This window comes from Glycine max, chromosome 17, assembly GCF_000004515.6.
Source record: "Glycine max cultivar Williams 82 chromosome 17, Glycine_max_v4.0, whole genome shotgun sequence".
In the NCBI taxonomy this organism is placed as follows: Eukaryota; Viridiplantae; Streptophyta; class Magnoliopsida; order Fabales; family Fabaceae; genus Glycine; species Glycine max.
Genome location: NC_038253.2, coordinates 8,135,758 through 8,157,190, shown reverse-complemented (window position 1 = coordinate 8,157,190; position 21,433 = coordinate 8,135,758). Strand labels below are relative to the sequence as shown.

General features: G+C 34.7%; 4 protein-coding genes across 4 annotated transcripts; 1 reads left to right on the top strand and 3 right to left on the bottom strand.

Moving 5' to 3' along the window:
* The first annotated feature begins 782 nt into the window (after positions 1-782).
* LOC100779483 (DNA replication licensing factor MCM5) lies at positions 783-6,421 on the top strand. The gene is made up of 18 exons (XM_003549651.4): positions 783-1,254; positions 1,349-1,492; positions 1,610-1,789; positions 1,893-1,991; positions 2,076-2,212; positions 2,312-2,417; positions 2,735-2,869; positions 2,970-3,047; positions 3,205-3,309; positions 3,446-3,537; positions 3,618-3,750; positions 3,847-3,942; positions 4,228-4,319; positions 4,410-4,500; positions 4,742-4,851; positions 5,428-5,557; positions 5,635-5,736; positions 6,110-6,421. Exons 1-18 carry the CDS (start codon positions 970-972, stop codon positions 6,191-6,193), a joined length of 2,199 nt encoding a protein of 732 aa, XP_003549699.1. The 5' UTR covers positions 783-969; the 3' UTR covers positions 6,194-6,421.
* A 1,926-nt stretch (positions 6,422-8,347) lies between these two features.
* On the bottom strand, positions 8,348-10,950 carry LOC100778960 (WD repeat-containing protein 76). Its single transcript, XM_003549650.5, has 5 exons — positions 10,755-10,950; positions 10,117-10,648; positions 9,316-9,722; positions 8,987-9,085; positions 8,348-8,695 (listed from the first exon to the last, which is right to left on the bottom strand). Exons 1-5 carry the CDS (start codon positions 10,883-10,885, stop codon positions 8,482-8,484), a joined length of 1,383 nt encoding a protein of 460 aa, XP_003549698.1. The 5' UTR covers positions 10,886-10,950; the 3' UTR covers positions 8,348-8,481.
* A 2,008-nt stretch (positions 10,951-12,958) lies between these two features.
* On the bottom strand, positions 12,959-15,246 carry LOC100817641 (uncharacterized). Its single transcript, XM_041011141.1, has 3 exons — positions 14,560-15,246; positions 13,642-14,329; positions 12,959-13,340 (listed from the first exon to the last, which is right to left on the bottom strand). The coding sequence occupies exons 2-3, from the start codon at positions 13,920-13,922 to the stop codon at positions 13,217-13,219; spliced, it is 405 nt and encodes a 134-aa protein (XP_040867075.1). The 5' UTR covers positions 13,923-14,329; positions 14,560-15,246; the 3' UTR covers positions 12,959-13,216.
* A 675-nt stretch (positions 15,247-15,921) lies between these two features.
* On the bottom strand, positions 15,922-21,083 carry LOC100778065 (ATPase 8, plasma membrane-type). The gene is made up of 13 exons (XM_003549648.4): positions 20,876-21,083; positions 20,570-20,788; positions 20,180-20,317; positions 19,638-19,952; positions 19,205-19,531; positions 18,975-19,094; positions 18,630-18,752; positions 18,406-18,510; positions 17,995-18,304; positions 17,172-17,686; positions 16,907-17,080; positions 16,638-16,820; positions 15,922-16,392 (listed from the first exon to the last, which is right to left on the bottom strand). The coding sequence occupies exons 1-13, from the start codon at positions 20,924-20,926 to the stop codon at positions 16,129-16,131; spliced, it is 2,844 nt and encodes a 947-aa protein (XP_003549696.1). The 5' UTR covers positions 20,927-21,083; the 3' UTR covers positions 15,922-16,128.
* Between the last annotated feature and the right edge of the window lie 350 nt (positions 21,084-21,433).

Genomic DNA, 21,433 nt, shown 5'->3' with positions numbered 1-21,433 from the left:
GATAGATTCAAATTTAAAAATTACACTTGATGTATTTTGAAGATAAACTTATGTTATATTTTGAGCCATACTAACTCGATTTTAAGTCTTATATTACTTTAAAAAAATATTTGTTTGAAAAATTATGTTTAAATAATAATTTTTTATTTAATTTATATTAAAATATATTATGAAAAATACCTTAATTTAAATTGTATGTTTATTTTATTTGACAATTTAACCATACATAATATTAAGATTAAAATTAATATATCTCATCAATAAATCAATTTGTCTCAATCATATTTCCCATATCATCAAATTCGAATTTAATAAATGATGGCGGATATTCCAAAATAAATAAAAAAATTAGACATATAAAGGTACATATACTATAAACGCTCACCCTTATACAAAATGAACTTAATTATATTTTTTACACACAATTTATTAATTTTTAAGTGTATTTTATTCCTTATTTCTTTAATAAACTTAAAAGTTTTACCTTTTTTCATCTTATCTTTTTCATAATTATAGTTTTTATCTTTAATTTTTTTTAAAAATTTATACCCAACTTTTTTTACAAATTTTACTTTCAACTGTTACACTAATTAACAAACAAATAATAAAAATTAAAATTTATAAGTTTGTTAAGAAATAAAAGATAAAATGTGTTAGATTAATTTGGGAGCAAAATTTGTTAAAATTAAAAAATTAAGGAAAAAAATATAATTAAGTTTATAAATATATAGATACATCACTGCGCACGTGCCAACATCAGTGTCACACTAACACCCCGCCAATACTTTCCCGCCATAGCTTTCCCGCCAAAATCACGCTTCTTCGTATTCTCTTTCTTTCTTTCTCCCCCTTCCTTCAATCGAACAAATTCCTACCCTAACGTTCTTCAGAGAGTGTTCTTCTTAGTCTCTTTCTTTGTTCCATTCCTTCAATTGAATAAAACTGAAACCCTAACGAGATTTAGAGAAGATGTCAGGCTGGGACGAAGGAGCCGTCTACTACAGCGACCAGGCCCTCGCCGGCGACGACGGTGCCGGCGCCCGCGGTGAAGCTGGCACTGATTCCAACCACACTCTCATCCAGAAATTCAAGGAATTCATCCGAAACTTCGAGACAACCAACAATGTCTTCCCTTACAGAGAGAGTCTCATCCACAACCCTAAGTTCCTTCTCGTCGATATGGGAGATCTCGACACCTTCGACTCCGAGCTTCCCGCGAAACTCCGCTCTAACCCCGCCGATGTCTTGCCCTTGGTACTGCTCTCTCTTTCTTCCTCCCTCTCTCTCTCTCTACCCAACTGCACTTGTTTTCCATTTTAACCTTTTTCTTTTGTTTTTGATGTTTTAGTTCGAAACAGCAGCGGCTCAGGTTCTCGTGAATTTAAAGACGAAGGTGGCTGGGGATACCGGAGATATGGAGGATCAGACGCCTGGTGATGTTCAGATTCTGCTCACATCCAAAGAGGATCCAGTGTCGATGAGATCGCTCGGGGTAAGTGGGTTTCATTGTGATTTTTGTGTTTATTATTAAAATTGAGACGTTTTTTAGTTGCCTGAAATTTCTTGGCATTGCATCAGCAAATCTCATATTGGGGTTTTCTTTCTATAGGCTCAATATATATCAAAGCTTGTTAAAATTGCTGGGATTACTATTGCTGCATCCAGAACTAAGGCAAAGGCCACTTATGTTACCTTGATATGTAAAAATTGTAAGAAGGGGAAACAGGTTCCATGTCGGCCAGGACTTGGGGGAGCAATTGTTCCTCGATCTTGTGATCATGTTCCTCAGGTTTAGTTCTGTCTTATGTTTTGTTTTGCATGATACATGATATGCTTTACTTTTTTTATTTTTTATTTTGGGATGTCTCTTACGAGATAAAGGATTTTTGTAGCCTGGTGAAGAACCTTGTCCAATTGATCCCTGGCTCGTGGTTCCTGACAAGAGCAGATATGTTGATCAACAAACTTTGAAGATGCAAGAAAATCCAGAGGTAGTAGTAATACAAATTTGATTTTAAAAAAAACTTTTAAGTCACTTGAAATTATAAGCATTTGCAATGCTGTGATTATTGAAGGATGTTCCAACTGGAGAACTTCCTAGAAACCTGCTTCTCTCTCTTGATCGACATCTGGTTCAGACAGTGGTGCCTGGCTCAAGATTGACAATCATGGGAATTTTTAGTATCTACCAGGCTTCTAACTCTAATACATCGTGAGATTCATCACCATTTTTATTTTTGTATATTTAATTTTTTTTCATTCCCCCATCTGTAGTTAATGTCTGGCTTCAAATATATTTTGTTATATGCAGTAACAAAGGAGCAGTTGCAATTAGACAGCCTTATATTAGGGTTGTAGGAATAGAAGAAACAAATGAGACCAATTCTCGGGGTCCAGCTGCATTTACACAAGATGAGGTAAGTAGTGAAACCTGAAACAACTATAAATTGACTTCTTCCCTGCTTTATACCTTGTCAATTGCCAATTGCCTCCATGAATATCACATCTTAGCTGAATTTGTCACGTGAAACTTTACTTCCAATGTAACTTCATGAGTATCTTGTTTGAAGTATTTACCTTTTCCCTCCAAATACTGTATACCAGTTATGATTACCCTACTCTTTATTGGGTTGTAGCATACTTTTCTTTCCCTTTCCCCATTTTATGAACCCAAACTGATTTTTCAATCCTACTCAATATCATAGTCCCCTACAAATGAGGTTATTGTTTGCAGATAGAAGAATTCAAAAAATTTGCTGCTGAACCTGATGCGTATAAAAATATCTGCTCCATGATTGCTCCCTCTATATTTGGGCACGATGATGTCAAAAAGGCTGTTGCCTGTCTTCTGTTTGGAGGGTCAAGAAAGGTATACCATTATCTATGAATATCCATTTATTTTATTGGAGAATAACATAAATCTTAGGGCCTACCATTTATGATCCTATGACCAATTTCTTTGCAAACAGAATTTGCCTGATGGAGTCCGGTTAAGAGGTGATATCAATGTATTGCTTCTGGGTGATCCATCTACAGCAAAGTCACAGGTTAGTTTTATGTGTATATATATTTTGCCAGACCAATTTTTTAATTAATTTGTGGCAATTGAGTTGTTAAAAACCTATTGGGCCACTGCCATTTTCATTTTTTCGTTCACATTGTAGCTTGTTTTCTCCTGTGAGTTGACCATTACCTTTTTTACAGTTTCTGAAGTTTGTTGAAAAGACTGCCCCTATTGCTGTTTATACTTCTGGAAAAGGCTCATCAGCAGCTGGCCTAACCGCTTCTGTAATCCAAGATAGCGGCACTGTAAGTTCTTACCTTCCTAAACTGTTTGTATTAGATCGCAAATTTCTACTATACTACTTGTTGAGGTATAATCATAAGCTTGACCTCCATCAATTTTCTTTACAAGTCTCTGATTCATGTTCTATGGTCTCTTTAGCGTGAGTTTTATCTTGAAGGAGGGGCTATGGTCTTGGCCGATGGAGGTGTTGTCTGCATTGACGAGTTTGATAAGATGAGGCCAGAAGACAGGTACTTGGTGTCTGACATTTTGATTTCTAGGTCATCATTGTTGATTTAAGACGAAATTTTATATGGTTTCTATGATGTAGAGTTGCCATTCATGAGGCCATGGAACAACAAACTATATCTATAGCCAAAGCAGGAATAACAACTGTTCTTAATTCAAGGACTTCAGTTCTTGCTGCTGCCAACCCTCCATCAGGCCGATACGATGATCTTAAGGTCTACTATCATAACTCTCTTTTATCTTTTTTCTGTATGTAACAAAGCATAATAGTCATTACAAGAGACTGATAGCTGCCTTGAATGTTTTTCCAGACTGCACAGGATAACATTGACTTGCAGACAACTATTCTTTCTAGGTTTGATTTAATTTTCATCGTGAAAGACGTCAGAATGTACAGTCAAGACAAGGTAAGTGATTGTTTTATATCTCTGTTCTTATGGTACTTTGCTACCTTTGAGTGCACCTTGTCCTTTGAAGTCATGCTGTGTCAAATTTGTTTTCCATATGTTGTGTCATAATCATTTAAACAAACATTTTATCCAGATTTTTTTTGTAACAGTTATCTAGTGTAATATTTAACAATCAGCAAATGTGGTGTAGGACTAGTTTTGCAGACCATACAGAAATACAGTAGTTTTTGCATAAGGCTTGATTTGTAATAGTTCTCAGGTCTGGATGATTGATGTTTGCAGATAATAGCTAATCATATCATAAAGGTCCATAAATCAGCTGGTGGAAGGATGGGAGAGAGCAGAACTTTGAAAGAAGAGAATTGGCTGAAGAGGTATGCAATATCTATGAACTTAGCAGTGGACTTTTCATCCAGTTCTTTCAATCATTTGAGAGAATGAACTTTGAGCTTTTATCTAAATAGGTATTTACAATATTGTCGAACTCAATGCCACCCTCGTCTATCTGAATCAGCAACAACATTATTGCAGAATCATTATGTGAAAATCAGACAGGTATCATGAATATGTTTTCAATTAATGTAGAGAAATTTGTTTTGGCCTTTAGATTTGATCTGGTTATTGAAGATGTTGGAGACCATTGGGTCTTTTTTTTTCTCTGGATGTCCTTCCTGAATTAATATCCATTTGGTACTATGTTGCCATAATTCTCCTGTGAATGCTGATCTGATGTTAATGGATCTTCTTTAAGGAACATAAATTCACTTTTTTATTTTTTGAAAAAAAAAATATACAGGATATGAGACAACAAGCGAATGAAACTGGAGAAGCTGCAGCAATACCAATTACTGTGAGGCAGCTGGAAGCTATTGTTAGGTTGAGTGAGGCACTTGCAAAGATGAAACTGTAAGTATTGCTGTTATTCTTTATTACACTTTGTACCTTTTATCCGAAACTCTTAGTGCAATTTCATGAAAAAATATGAATACAGTCAGTGCCTGCATGGGATTTACTATCTTTGGTGTAAGAAATTTCATTTGCTATCATGGGGCTTATAATGCATGTTGTCATCCAAATTTGTTAAGTAGTTTTAGTGCACTGCTAACAATCAGAACACATTTTTCATAAAATGTATCCAGAAAATGTTTACATAAATAGGGCTCAAATTTCTTAAGTGGCTTTCCTAAATTTTCTATTTTGTGGCTAGTAGATCAATTGGTTCAATAATGTGGTAGTATGGAGCGACAGTATGAAGTGTTACTGATCTATGCTTTTGACTGAAAACAAGTTTCATGATTCCGCCATTGCATTTGCATGTGATGTTCCCTAAATATGTTTAGCTTGGCCAAAATTAGTAAATTTTGTTATATTAATCATCTTTCTTCTGTTTTTCCCTTTTTGGAGTGTTTTTTTGTTTTATTCTTTTGATGGTCCATGCATCTTTCTTTTGACAAAATGTACGATGATTAATTCTTGCACCAGATCTCATCTTGCTACTGAGGAGAATGTGCAAGAAGCAGTAAGGCTTTTCACCGTGTCAACAATGGATGCAGCCAAGTCAGGAATAAACCAACAAATAAATCTTACACCTGATATGGCAAATGAGATAAAGGTTTGTCTTGTGATAGACATAGACCGTCTTGTTCATCTAGCTTAATATCCTAATGGATTACTTTACATTGTGAGCAGCAAGCTGAAACACAGATAAAGAGAAGAATTGGAATTGGAAACCACATATCGGAAAGAAGGCTGATTGATGACCTCAGCAGAATGGGGATGAATGAATCTATTGTAAGTTCCAAATAGCCACTTAACTGAAAAGATGGTCTCATAGCTTATAAACCTGAATTTTATGTCACCACTTGGTTCCAACTTTTAAAAGATGCACGTTTTAAACTGTTAATGCTGGATTTGTGTCTTTTGGAAATTTGCTGGTGTCTTGTCCATTATGAGCACAACGCAAACACCAAAATCACCAACATTAAATGACATTCTTAACAACTGGCAAGTCCAGCAGATATTCAGACTTATTGCATGAACCATAATACTGCTCAAAACTCGGTTACAGTTTGAAGCAGTTTTTTGTGTGGTTGCTTTTTTTTTTCCGTTGGCATCTCAGTTTATCAGCAAGACTCGTTAATATTTTTATTGTTTGGTTTTGCAGGTGAGAAGAGCTCTTATAATCATGCACCAGAGAGATGAAATAGAGTACAAGAGAGAAAGGCGTGTTGTATTTAGAAAAGCATGATAAATCTATGCTTTACACATTAGGCAGTAGTGTATGCAGAAATCAGAATGCTAAGGGATTTCAAAATTCAAAGGATTTTAGGCAGTAGTGTCCTGTTTATCTAAATTTTGTCTATTTTTAGGCTTTTCTCCTTTGTAAGGTTCGATGAGCTTTTTCCTTATATAATTCAAGTCCCATGTAATATTCTTTTGTGTTGCAAAAACAGTGAATGTCTAATTTTTAAACCTATTTTGATCGTGCAAACTGCTTCGTCCCAATCGTTATTTCAAAACAAATTGCATCTATCCTTATTACTGGCTAAAAAAAAAATCCTTATTGTCTTTTCAGGTCATAAGCTGAGCATTTGATTGCTGATCTAATGATTCTTGTAATGACACGTTTTTAGAAATTTTTTAAAAGCAATAGTATTTATATGTTAATTGAAGGATTTTTTATATTTTAAAAAGAGAAGTCAGAAAAGAAGTTAAAATAACCCACTTTTGGAAATTCTTAAATTATTGTAATAATTTTTGGTAATCATAAAATATATTAAATTGTTTTTAAATTTTAATAAAAAAAATGTATTATAAAAATAATGAAAACATAATTATAATTAATAACTTGCATTCATTCTGAAAATGAAAGAATTAATATAAGAGTGTGTTTGGATGGAGAAATTTAAAATTTTGAGAAATTTTAAATTCTAAGAATTTCAAATATTTCAATTGAAATTCTTTTATTTTCAAAATTTTGTGTTTGGATAAAAAAATTAAAATTATGAGGATGAAAAATATGAATGAAAAAAAAGAGAAAATATGATTGGTGTACTAGTTATATGTGTGTTCCTCTGTGCTCACACTTGATCGATATTAAATTGAAATTCCAAATTTTTAGTTGTTTAAAATTCTGTTTTAAAATTTCAAAATTTTAAATTTTTCATAAAAAGCATCCAAACAATAAATTCTAAATAACAAAAATTCAAATTCTTTGATAGATTACTTTCCTGAGTTAAAATTCTCTATTCAAACACACTCTAATAAAAAATGTAATTATTAACAATTTTAGAATGAATTATAGCATGATCATAAAAAAATAAAAGTATAGTTTTTTGCTGAAAAATATTTATTTAAGAATGTATATTTAATACTCTTAACGTATGCATTGAATACATAAGATAAAAAAGTGTATTAAATTAAATTTATAATATTTTATCCTAATATAAACATGCTTTTTTTTCTTCACTTAAAATCATATATATTCAATTACTTTTCCTAATAATCTCAATTTAATACAGTAATAGTTAAAAATGGTTTCCAATTTGAACATAAGTACGATTTTATTTCACAATATGTTCTGAATAAATGTTACTAATTAAGTAAATCTAAATATTTATGAATATATAGTTTAATTAATTTTTGAATTTCAAATTTTAATATTTTTATTTGTTTTACTACTAGAGGGAGAGAGAAAAAACATTTAAAAGTTAAATCAAATAAACGCTTTAAAAATAATAAAATTATTTAAGAAATACTCGTAATACCTACATTCTTATTTATTAGACTTAGTTTTGTTACAAGCCTCAATCTATAATTTTTTGTATTAATGATTTAGATTGAATTACTATTAATTAATTAATTGTACCTACAAACAATTAGAAGGAAAAGATGAATAGTAACGATGAGGATAATTTAAAATAAAATATAAATTTTGAACATATTTATTATTATCAATTAAATTAATAATTTTTCTTGATATTAAAGTAATTGAATCTTATAAATAAAAATAGAAATAATATTTATTAATAGTGTGTATACACTTTTTATTATTTTCTTCTTTAACTTTATTAATTTTTAAAGATTTGAAATTCCTGCAAAAAAAATTATGTTTTAATTCTTACAAAATATATTTATTTTATTTTTCATCCTCAAAAGATTTTAAATATCACTTATTTCATTGTTCAAAACATTATTTAAAACGCTTTAAGAATGAAAACAAAAGAACACATTTGTAAGGAATAAAACAAAAAAAAATTATAGGAACAAAATAAAAACTAAATTTCAAGAAAAAAAAATATATTTAAGTTTTTTTAATATTTTGTATTATGAATATTATCTTATTTGTTGTTTAATGCAACAAACTTTTGCATGCAAATAAAAGAGGAGGAAGCTAAAAACATTGGCCTTCAGACGTAATTAGCATATTAGGAAATATTTCACGTGTCACATGAAAACAGTCTGGAATCAGAAACTATTGAAGTTTCATTTTATAAAAACATACTACAGAAGTGGATATTAAATAAACATCCTATCCTAGCGCGACGTCCAAATATAAACCTGGCCTCCACTTGTAGCTCCTGCTAGCATCCCAACCTCGTAAGAGTGTGTATCAAATCTGCAAGGAATGGCAGACATGTGCTGGCTCTCTAGAGTCATAACTATTTTCCTTTCAACTGATGAGACAACATCAACTCCTCTTTTCATGTTTCCAACAAAGAGATATGAGTCATCCCAACCCCATTTTGCTCTGCTACCACAAAAGCTCACAAAAGTCAAGTGCTTTTTTTAGAATAAGTTGGCAATTTATAAGGTATCAACAAGTTTGCATTATAATAACTACACACAAGTTTCAGCTTATGCCGATCAAATAAATTCTTTTCTACTTGTGAAGAGTGGAAGCTTAATTGAAATGTAAAAATCAGCTCTTGAGAGTTTAAAATCCCAAGCTTTTGATTTGCAAATACTTTTGCAGGATGGGGAAGTTAAGCAGACGGCAAAATAACAAGTCAATCTTAAGATAGTTCCCCAGAAACCATACCTGAAAGTAGAAAGCCATCTGCCAGTCAGATTGTTATGATTAATAACAGCTGCATCCTCCAAGTTAACTCCACTGTAAATACCAATTGTGTTGTCCAAGCTGATCGAGAGATTATATTAAGCCCATCCAGTCAAAATCACAATTAGGTAAAAACCAGGTCCAATACAGTTGGATAACTAATAATGTTTTGGAATCAAGTTACCAAGCACTTCTATAGTTGGTGAATAATGAAAACAGAAGACCACATACCACAAAGTAAGCATACCCACAATATACCATATTTTCAGTATTGAAAAGTAGTAATTTTTATAAAGGAACAAGCTCCATACCTTGTAGTTGCCAGGCTACATCCAGAAGGAGAGAAGTAAGCAGATTGCACAGATCTTTTGTGGGTAAATGTCCTCAAGGCTCTGAGCTTATCCCCATCAGTATATCTCAAATCCCAGGTGCAGGCAGTTCCATCAGTGGAACTAGTAGCTACAATATGAGGGTTTTCACAGTTGAAATCTATGGTGTTAATCCTACTTTCATGCAAAACCCAGTGTGATGAACGTTTTCCAATCCTGTTATCCCAAATAGTCAAACCTCCATAACCCTCAGCAAGATATAGGCAGTTTGTCTCATTCGTTGGTAGAGAGAGAGCATATATACTTTCATCACACTCAAATACCAGATCAAAGATTTCCTTCTCAACATCCATTAGCCGGAGAATTCCATCATAGCAACTTGTGTATATCTGCATATAAAATTGTTCACAGCATCAGACAATTCTGCAACTAACAAAATTGTAAAGCAGACAAAATAAAGTGGGGAATACTGATTGACCCCAGAAACAAATTAATTCAACCATAAATATGTCTAGACTGGGGTAAAAGGTAAACCACAAACATAGTAATTATATTCAACCAAATCAAAATATAAGCCCAAAAAGCTAACACTTTCCTCCTTTGCTTCCACTTTAACCTGAAATCCACTGCTAATGACAGAATGCATCTAACAAAAACATGCTAGAGAAACACAGTTAACATGCATGCATGCATGCATGGATTAACAGTGTATGACAAATAGACCAAAAGAAACTTGACAAATAGACAGTAATTGTTGGAAATTCAGACACATCATGGTGGTACCTTGGAGAAGCAATGTGGTTGAATCAGGATCCCAGAAATGGGAGCTCGATGGGGTCGGTATAAATGAACTTCACTTCCTCCCACATTCCAGAACCCGACATTCCCAAACTTGTTACCCACCGCGACCATTTTGACACTACTGGACGGAAAAAATCGCAAACTGGTTATCCTTCCAGGAACAACCCGCGCAATATTCTTGGGATCCAAATACAGAGATTCCAACCCAAGGGAAGCCTCCACTTTCTCTTTTTCAACCCTAACATCTTGGGCTTCCAATTGGGCCATACCCATGAGTGATTCAACGAAGGAGCTATCAGAGTGAGCGCTTTCACGAGCATCAGCCATGGAAATAGGACCCAAATTAACAACGGAAGGTTTAGTTTTAGTGGGAGTGGTGGGGCCCACGGAATCTCCGACAAGACCTTTGGAATCTGGCGGAATACCTCTTGTTCGGAGGGAGCGCCTAATCACAATTGGGGTTTCGGTTTTGGGTTTCTTTTCCGATTTCATGTTGTAGGATTTGGTTCCAACCCTGACAAAAAAGTGAAGATTCCGAAAAAACACAATGTTAAGTTACGGAAGTTCAAACCTCTCACGAGTGAAAAGTGAAATAAGAGAAAAGAAGAAAAAGTGAATACCTTTGACTACGCTTGAAGTTGGAGAGTTGGGTGGCTTTGGAGTGGAGTTTGAGGGCAGCCATCATTTCATCGTTGCGGCGAATGTTCTCGAGTCGCTTCCGTTCGTAATCGTTGAGTTTCTGCGGCGCCATTGAAGAGAGAGAAAATTAGGGATTTGGTTTTCGAATGAATCACTGTAAGAGATGGCTTGGTTTACGGGTTTTTTTTTTTTTATATAGGAGAGGGTTTTTGGCGCGAACCCACACCTGGCGGGAAATTAAATAATAAACAATTCGTTGGATTTTGTTTATGTTTAAGTTAACGTAACCGTGGCTTGTTAGTTACAATCTAAACGTTAGTTCAATTGACAGTGGTTTGATTTTTTAAGTTAAAACTTTCTGAAATTTTATTTAATCACTAATTTCAACGTACAGGATTAGTTTTTCCGTATAGATCTTGTGTGGTTTAAAGACTAAAGACTAAAAACGTTAAGTAGATAATTAAGTTCAATCAATAAAAATACAGCTAAATGTGATTGGTAATGATCAATTTATTAAGTGGTGGTTAGTATTATTAAGGAAAGTTATTAATGTACAGATTTTAGTTGTACGAATGTCAACCAATGTTACGTGGTGGCTAGTGTTATTTCATCATAAAAATGATTTCTGATACTACCATTCTTCTTTAAATGATCATGCATTTATACTTTGAGTTCATGTGTTTTTTGTATAAATTATTTTCGTTTAGCATTACTCAATCATTATTATTAAATAAAACTCAATTCAAAAGATACCTAATCCCGGTCACAGCTCTTGAAAATCTTCCTCTTAGTATAATTGAAATGTATCCCATTCTTATTAAGTTAGTAATGCTAAACGAAAAGAATTTGTAAAAAAAAAAAAAAAAACATGAACACAATGTATAAATGCATGATAAATTTGTGATCATCTCATACTCATCTTCGGCCCTTGTGGTTTCCGTGAATATTTTAGTATCTAAAATAATATATTTATTTTATGATTTTAGTCCTTATAAGTAAATTTTTACCAGTTTTGATCACTAAAAGAATCTTATTTTATAATTTTAGTCAGTCAATTTTCATCTAAACACCCAAAAATACTCAAAAAGGTCATTTTTACATTATAAATGACAATCTATGAATCATGGCTAATAATGGCCCAATAATAGACTGCGTTTCAAAGAGAACTAACAAAATTAATTTTAAACAAAGTTAATTTTGAAAAATTAATTTTAGTTAAATTTAATTTAGACGTTATGTGAATTGTACTTGAATATTTTTATTATAAAAAAAACTAGTAAACTCAGTATATTTTTTTTTATCAAATGTAAAATCTATCTGAAATTGTTTCAATTAAATTTAGACTTGGAATCAATCTCAATGGGGAACCAAAATATGCAAAAAATTATCTAAGATCACATTAATTCAAGAAAATTCTTCCCCCATACCTTCGCATAGCGAAGAGCCTCTGGACAATGGGACGAAGTTTTTTTTACATTAATTCAAGAAAATTCATCATGAAACCAGCCACAGACTATTAAGTGAAATCACGTCTAGTCAATTCAAGTTCCAGCGGAGGTAAGCATATTCCATAATACTTCACAGTTCACAAGTCACATGAAAACGGTCTGAATCAGAACCTATTAGTATGTTTGGAAGCTATTAGTAGTTCACCCACGTCCAACAAAATATACCACAAAATATACTGTTGAGTTAGAGATGTATTTTGCACTAACAAGATCCAATATAGTTGATAAATGACTAGATTCCTTGAGTATGTTAATAGAAATTCGATTCTCAGGCTATGCATATGAAAAAGACTTTGTTCGAAGAGACAAAATTCATTTCGATCATCTCTAACCTTCAAAAATTACTCTTATGACTTTCGACTATGGAGTACCTTGCTTAAAAATAAAATAAAAAAGACATGTCATTTTGCTCCTTGGGCGCAGTTCCAAACAATTGAAGTGCACATTAAATACAAATCCTAGAGCGACATCCAAATACAAACCTGGCCTCCACTTGTACATCCTACAAGCATCCCAACCTCGTATGAATGTCTATCTAATCTGTACGGATTGACAGACATGTGCGGGCTCGCAAGAGTCATAACTGCTTCCTTTGAACTGCTGAGAGGACATCAACTCCTCTGTTCGTATTTCCAAGGAAGAGATATGAGTCATTCCAACCCCATTTCGCTCTGCTACCACAAAATCAAGCTCACAAATAAGTCCGCAATTTATAAGGTATCAACAAGATTGCAGTCGCATCACAAATCCGTTTTATAACTACACAAGTTTCAGCTTATTTGAAATAAATTCCTTTCAACTTATGAAGAGTGAAGCTTATTTGAAATGTAAATATCAGCTCTAAAGAGTTTAAATCCCAAACTTTGAATTGAAAATACTTTTGCAGAATGGGGAAGTTAAGCAAATGGTAAAAGAGAAGCATGGCAAGTCAACCTTCAGATACTTCCCGAGAAACCATAACTCAAAGTAGAGAGGTATGTACTATTCTGATTGTTAAGATGAATAACAGCTCCATCCTCTAAGTTAACTCCACTGTAAATACCAATAGTGGCGTCTGCACTGCATCAAGAGAATATATTAACCCCATCCAGTCAAAGTCACAATTAGGTAAAAACCAGGTTCAATTCAATACCGTTGGAATCAAATTAATATGCACTTCTAAAGATAGTCCAACAACAAAAGCTTTTCCTTATTAGGTGAAGTTGGTTACATGATGCCTGACAATATTTTTTCCACTAGGTGAGGTCGGCTAGTGAATAATGAAAAATAAAAGACTACTACATAAGTAAGCAATACCCACAACATACCATATTTTCAGTATTGAAAAGAAGTAATTTTTAGAATGGAAGAAACTCCATACCTTGTAGTTGCCAGGCTACATCCAGAAGGAGAGAAGTAAGCAGATTGCACACCTCTTTTGTGGGTAAATATTCTCAAGGCGGCAAGTTTATCCCCATCAGTATATCTCAAATCCCAGGTGCAGGCACCAGAACCCTCACCAAGATATAGGCAGTTTGTCTCATTTGTTGATTGAGAGAGAGCATATATACTTTCGTCACTCTCAAATACCAGATCAAAGATTTCCTTCTCAGTATCCATTAGCCGAAGAATTCCATCATAGCAACTAGTGTATATCTGCATATATAATTGTTCACAGCATCGGACAATTCTGCAACTAACAAAATGTAAAGCAGACAAAATAAAGTGAGGAATATTGATTGATTGATGAAGGAACAAATTAATTCAATCATAATTATGTCAAGGCTGGGATACAAGGTAAACCACAAGCATAGTTATTCTATTCAGCCAAATGAAGTTATAAGCCCGAGAAGCTGAAACTTCACTGCAATTTGCTAAAATTACATTCACAATCGAACTCCTAAAACACACACATATATATTGGTGAATACTCCGAAACATATACGATACAATGTGCAGTGATTAGGAACGTAGACGGGCAAGAGGTGATTTTGCAGCTGTCAAACAAAGCTTATTTCCTCCTTTGCTTCCACTTTAATCCCAAATCCCCCGCTAAGGACAGTATGCATCTAACAAAAACATGGTAGAGAAGCACGGTTAAAATGCATTATCTGTCTATGACAATTAGACCAAAAGAGTGCATTTCCGGTACATCCAAGTGAGCAAATTTTACCAGTATGAGAAAACAATTTCCATAAAACAACACTATGTAGTTATATAGTTTGAGTCTCAAGGTAACTAATAAATAATGGGTAAAAGTTAAATAAGAAACTTTACAGATTCAGACACAGCATGGTACCTTGGAGAAGCAATGCGGTTGAATCAATATCCCAGAAATGAAAGCCAAATGGGGACAGTATAAATGAAACTCGCTTTGTCCCACATTCCAGAACCCTAGATTCCCAATGTTGTTAGCTGCCGCGATCATCTTGACATTACTGGAAGGAAAAGACCGGACATCGGTTATACTTCCGGGAACAACCCGTGCAACGCTAGCAATAGCATCTTGGGCTTCCTTTTGGGTTTGGGCCATACCCATGAGTGAATAAAGGAAGGAGCTATCAGAGTATCTGCTTTCACGAGCATCAGCCATGGAAAGAGGAAACAAGCTGCTTACAACGGAAGGTTCGGTTTCGGTGTGAAATACCCCTGGTTCGAAGGGAGCGTCTGCTGACGATTAGGGTTTTGGGTTTTTATTTCTTTTCCGGTTTCAAGATGTAAGATTTGGTTCGGACCCTGACAATGAATCCCCCAAAGCAATGTTATTGAAATCTCTCATCATTGAAAAGTGAAACAAGCGCAAGAGAGAATAACTGAGTTTGACTTCGCTTGAAATTGGAGAGTTGGGTGGCTTTGGCACGGAGTTTGAGAGAAGCCATCATCTCATCGTTGCGGCAAATGTTCTCGAGCTGCTTCAGTTCGTAATCGCTGACGAGAGAGAAAGATAGCAACTTGATTTTCGAATAACTAGCGAGCGGAGCAGTGGCAAGCTGCGGAAAACTAAATAAATACTAATAGTAATTGTTAACGAGTTGGGTAACACGATGCACAAATTATTCTTGATAATTTTAATTAAAGAATAATATTTGATGGACATCTATCATGCTATAAAACATCTAGAGAAAGAAAAAAAACAAATATAAGTATTATAGATTTATAATGTGATAAGAAGAAATAGAAAAAAAACGAGAGATATTAATTAAGTGCTTAAAATAGGTGATTATTTATGTATCATTGCTTTGTGAATCACTCTTAATTTATCCTAACTATAATATTTTTTGTGAAAAGTTTTTTTTTTCATGAAGGTGTTTCAATTTATCAATAGTTATTTTAACCAATAAAAAAAATATATTCATCATATATTAGTAGTTACATGTGAAAAAGATACACTTTTCCGAGGATGCTTAAATGTTCTACATAGACATCGAATTATATTTTAATTTGTAGCATATTGTGATTAAATACCTTTTTTTTAAAATTCAAATACATGTCGTTCTTCTTGAAAATATTTTACTTGAATTTTTAGTGTGATTTGCATGAAAAAAGGTGAAAAAATTTCTTTGCAAGAACTTCCTCGCTCTAATAATAAGAGAAGAAGAAGAAGATTAATGATGGAATTAATGACTGATTGTTATGTGTTTTTAATATAATTAGGAAATAATCAATACACATTTTTTAATAAATATCAATAATTTATGTGATTTCAATGAATATTTTTAGCAAAATGCAAAAGATAAGAAAAAATCTCTGAAGAAGTCCCTGGCTTTAATAATAAGAGTTTCCTCCGTCCTAAAATGTTTGATGTTCTTGGGGCGGAAGAGTAGGAATATAATGACAAGATACATCCGGAATTTGAATGGATAGGCTATTAAAGGGTGTAGTGTTGCTGGATGGTATCAATGTCAATACCCTTCAACTTGACAACAGATTCAACATGTCCCTTGAGTGTGTGGAGTTCCCTCAACCTGGCAGCCTCAGCACGTCTCTTAGCCTGCTCCGCGATTTCAGACTGCTCATGTTGCTTGGCCTTGTTGGATTCTCCAACTTGGAGACCGTGAAGTGTGCGCTGAGCCACAGCCCATTCAGCTTCCCTTTCACCCCTTCCATAGTCCTTCTTTGTTGTGAAAGCAGTCTACATATATATCAACACAAGGAATTTCATTTAGACAACACTTAAATATGTTTTTGATTTTTGTAAGATAACATTTTTCTAATTTTAATTTGCATATGTTGACTTTTTTAATTTTAGTTTTTATAAATTTTTAGTCTTTATAAATTTATATTTTTTTTTAATTTTAATTCTTTTAAAATTCTATTTTTTTCATTTATAGTCACAAGAAAGTCAAGGACTATATGTATGTGTGTGTGTTTCTAGACCTTGTTGTCAAGCATGTTGTCCCATGCCTTGCCTGATAACCCCATGCGGATGAGGAACTTGAGGATGTCAAGAGGAATATAGGTAACAATGCTGAAGACCCAGATTGCTCCTGCCCATCCCCAACCAACTCCATTGATCCTGGCAAAGTCCCAGTGAGCATACACAGCAATCACAGTAGCCACCTGAATTCAATTCACCACTTCCCCCAAGTTAAAAACCAGACATATATTATTTTTTATACAACATGTTTTTCAAAAAGTTCACTAACCAATTGTGCAGCAAAGAAGGCTGTGATAAGCAAAATGCCAGGGCGCTCAACATAAGACCAACTCCTTGACCTGGTCACGAAGATTAGTGCTTGACTAATGATACTCACTTGAAGGTACAAAGCTGAGTTAAGTTGTTCCTCACTGTCTACAATTGGCTCAACACCAAAGACTCTCTAAAAGAAAAAGAAAAAAACATTCTTGCATGTCATGTCATAGTTATTATATGATAAGTGGTGTATTGTACTACTCTGAAATAACACTTACGGTGAAGAAATCAGTGTCATGAACCAAAAAGAAGAACACAACAGTGATGATAGCCATGTAAGCTCCAAGAACAACTCCGGTGGCAAAGATTTCCTTGAGCTTCCATGAGTCAGGAAGAGGAGAAGGCTTCACCCTATCCTTGGAGATGGTCATGATGGTTCCGTCGTTCAAGATGGCAATGATGAGGACCATGAAAGGAGAGAAGTCGAACCTCCATATAAGTGCAACGAGCATGAATCCTAACACGATGCGGATGGTGATGGAGACAGCATAGATTGTGTAGTTCTTCATCCTCTGGAAGATGGCACGGCTGGTCAAGACAGCACTCACTATCACACTGAGTCCAGGCTCGGTCAGAACAATGTCTGAGGCACTCCTTGCTGCGTCGGTTGCATCAGCCACAGCAATACCAATGTCTGCCTTTTTCAGTGCTGGGGCATCATTCACACCATCTCCAGTCATTCCACAAATATGCTTCATTTCTTGCAGCCTCTTCACGATCTCATATTTGTGCTCTGCATGCCACTCATGAATTGTGAATTTATTGTTTTCTTAGAATTTAACTAGAATGTATTTAAATCTTCATCTAATATCCTAGATTGTACAAACACCATCATCTAATTACACAATGTAATTCAATCATAGATTATACTGGTACTATCATTAAATCATTCATTGTCATTCAATCATAAACTGCCATCCAATTTAATAATTAATATAGAAGTTATATTCAAGGTGATTTCTAATTGATTAACTGCCTAAAAATTTAAACATTTTTATGGGGCTTAGTTTAGTTTAACATGAAGTAGATTGATGCCATTACCAGGGAAGACTCCGGCAAATCCATCAGCCTTCTCAATGAGTTCATCAACTGGGATTGATGCAATGGCAGGGTCCTTGCTATCACCAAGAAGAGAGGATGAAGGGTACATGTTGGTGCCCATTCCAAGTCTACGCCCGGTTTCTTTTCCGATGGCAAGTTGGTCACCAGTGATCATCTTAACGTTGACACCAAGGTCAAGAGCACGACGAATAGTCTCAGCACTGTCGTGCCTTGGAGGATCAAAGAGGGGCAAGAGTCCCAAGAATTCCCATGATTCCCCTGCACTCTCCTTGTTCTTTTCTGAAACAGTCTGAAAACCAAGTGCAAAAGTTTCGTTAGGGGGATTTCCTTATTTTCATTTTTATGTTTAACAGTGAATTCATGGCATGTAGTATTAGACATTTTATTCACCTGGCGTGAAACACCCAATGAACGTAAACCACGATTAGCATACTCATCAATGACCTTGTGGGCCTTTTTCAAAACCTCTCCCTTGAGTTCACAAAGCTCAATAATCTGACATATATAAATTAGTTATTCGAATATTGGAAGTTACATATATGTTAAGTTTTTAAAAGAATAGTTATATGAGTATATTGATGCATATTGGTAACGGTGAATCCTGAATCCCTTACTTGCTCAGGGGCACCCTTGCTGCTTCTGTGCCAGTTGCCTTGACCATCAATGTAGGTGATAGCTGTGCGCTTGTCCACGGGGTTGAAGGGCAAGAAATGCACCTCAGTGATTCCTGCTCTTGCCTGAGATGCCACAAAAGAGACAAAGTTAAGCAACTTTGTATGGGTTATGTTAACAAGGACAATTTTTTTATCAGTAGTTGTTAATTATTAGTTTTTTATTAGCAAGGTAATCAAACCCACTACTTTTTCCTTCTTCCATTTTCTTTTTACCACCCAACCAATCTTATAACTCCTGTTAACATAAGGCAATAGCAAGGTTCATAAAAGAAACTTAATTAGTACCTCCTTGGGGTCACCCAACATTCCAACAATTGAAGCATCAATGGCATCTTGGTTTTCAATCCTAGAAGCCCTAGCAGCATACAAGACAAGGGTATCCCTGTCCATGCCAGTGGGGAACACCTGCATTCACAAACAACCTTGATTAACACAAAATGGAAGCCTTTTGGTACAAAGGTGTTGATTCATTATCATGTTTTAGGAAAATAAAATAATTCACATTAGTCATTCACCTCAATTAAGCTCTTGTCCACGGTGAGCTTGTTAAGGGTGAGAGTTCCGGTCTTGTCACTGCAGAGAACATCCATGCCAGCCATTTCTTCGATGGCTGTCATCCTCTTGGTGATGGCTCCTTGCTCAGATAGGCGATGAGATCCAATAGCCATGGTCACAGACAAGACTGTTGGCATGGCAATTGGGATACCACCGATGAGAAGAACCAACAAATTGTCAATACCATCTCTATAAGCCCTTTGCTGGATGGGGAACATCACAATAATCTCAATCAACATTCCAACAGCAATTGAGCAAATACAAAAGTTTCCAATGGATGTCAAGACCTAATAATATAAGCCAATCAAGTATCCAAACACATTAGTCCAAAGTTTTCTAACAAAGAAATCAATTTAAGAAACACTAATTGCTAAATGCTAAAGAAAGACATACCTTTTGGAAGTGACCAACATTGTTGGTGCTATCCACGAGATGTGCAGCCTTGCCAAAGAAGGTGTGAACACCAGTGGCAATGACAATGGCTTCTATCTCACCTTGTTTGCAGGTGGAGCCAGAGAAGACCTCACTACCAGGGTTCTTGGTGACTGGCAAGGACTCACCAGTGAGAGCAGATTGATCAATCTTCAAGGGATCTCCCTCCAATAGACGAGCATCAGCTGGGACAATATCTCCCAACTTGATGCTGATCAAATCTCCTGGCACCAACAATGCTGCCTCCTCCTCACTCCATTTTCCATCCCTCAACACCTATGTACAAAAAACTTCCTTCTTTTTTTAGTTGGTGTATGTGAAATTTACATTAGAGCTGTTATGGTACCTAGAGAAATCTAAGGATTTTGGTATAGTTAATTTTTGCGTCAATATTTAAAGAGTTTGGACATACCAAAATCCTTTAAATTTTCAAGGTACCATAGAATTTCTCTATTTATATTAGAACCTGGTGCATGAAAGGGAATGATCAAATGTTATGTTACCTTGGTTTTGGGTGCAAGACCAGCCATTAAAGCTGCTGCGGCATTGCCTGCATTGTTCTCCTCAATGAAACTAATGGTTGAATTGATGATGAGCAACACGACAATACCAACAAAATCTTGCCAATCTGGTGGCTTGCCCTGATGTGTTTACAAGTAAGTTATTGTTAGATAAAGACACTGTCAAAGATGAGAGAAATTATAAAGTGTTCTTGTACCAAGTGATTCTCATTAATCTCTACATTAATCAAGTGTTATTAAAAAGAAATTGTTAATTAAAAAATTTGAATACTTGTCATGAAGAAATTAATAGGTGGTGATTTTAGACTAATTAATAATTTCTCGTCAAAGATGAACACAAGAAGATAAAAGAGATGAAAGATTTTTAATTACCCCTCCGTTGGCCATTACAATGGCCATGATAGCAGCAACTTCCATGACCCATGAAAGTGGATTCCACATAAAACCCAAGAACTTAAGTAACTTGCTATCTTTTTTCTCCTCTAGCTTGTTGGGACCAAAGATTTGGAGTCTCTTCTCTCCTTCAGCTGAAGTGAGACCCTCTCTAGTACATTTTAGCTGCTTGAAAACTTCCTCAACGGGAATGTGTTCCTGCACATACACATACAATGTAATGAATAAATTTTCAAAAGGCCAGAAGAAATAAAACCAATGATAACTGTTTTTTGTTTTCCTTACAAGATCCACATTCTCGTTTTTTAGGTCCTCAAACGATATGTCAGAGGCCATGTTGTTAAAGATGAACGTGTCCCTTCCTAGTTTAGTTTATTTATTTTTCTTAAGATTTTTTTATTCTTCACGTCCTCTCTTTTCAACAAGCTCCACGAGCTCCCTCCCTTAGGCGGGGACGATCATGGAGAGCGAAAAAGAGAAAGAAAATTTTTTGTTTAGGAAAGGGACAGTTATGATAGGCTTAGATTTCCCATGTTTTATAGTAGACGGAAATAGGCCATGCATGGCTGCATCACGTGGTACAATGTTATTATTGTCAACCATTAACTTCCTAGTTCCTAGGTCGAATTCATCTTCTTTAGGAGTGTTTGTTAAATGGCCTTGTCGCCAGGGTGGCATGTGAGATGCATATTTGCTTGCAAATTAAACTGTCCATTTAATTCAGTTTATTTGTTACAATATCAGTTATTTTGGTTAGTGGTCTATTACGAGCCAAATTCGTGAAACCAATTAATGACGTACTATTTTCTGTATTCTAAAAATTATAATTTTTTAAACAATAAC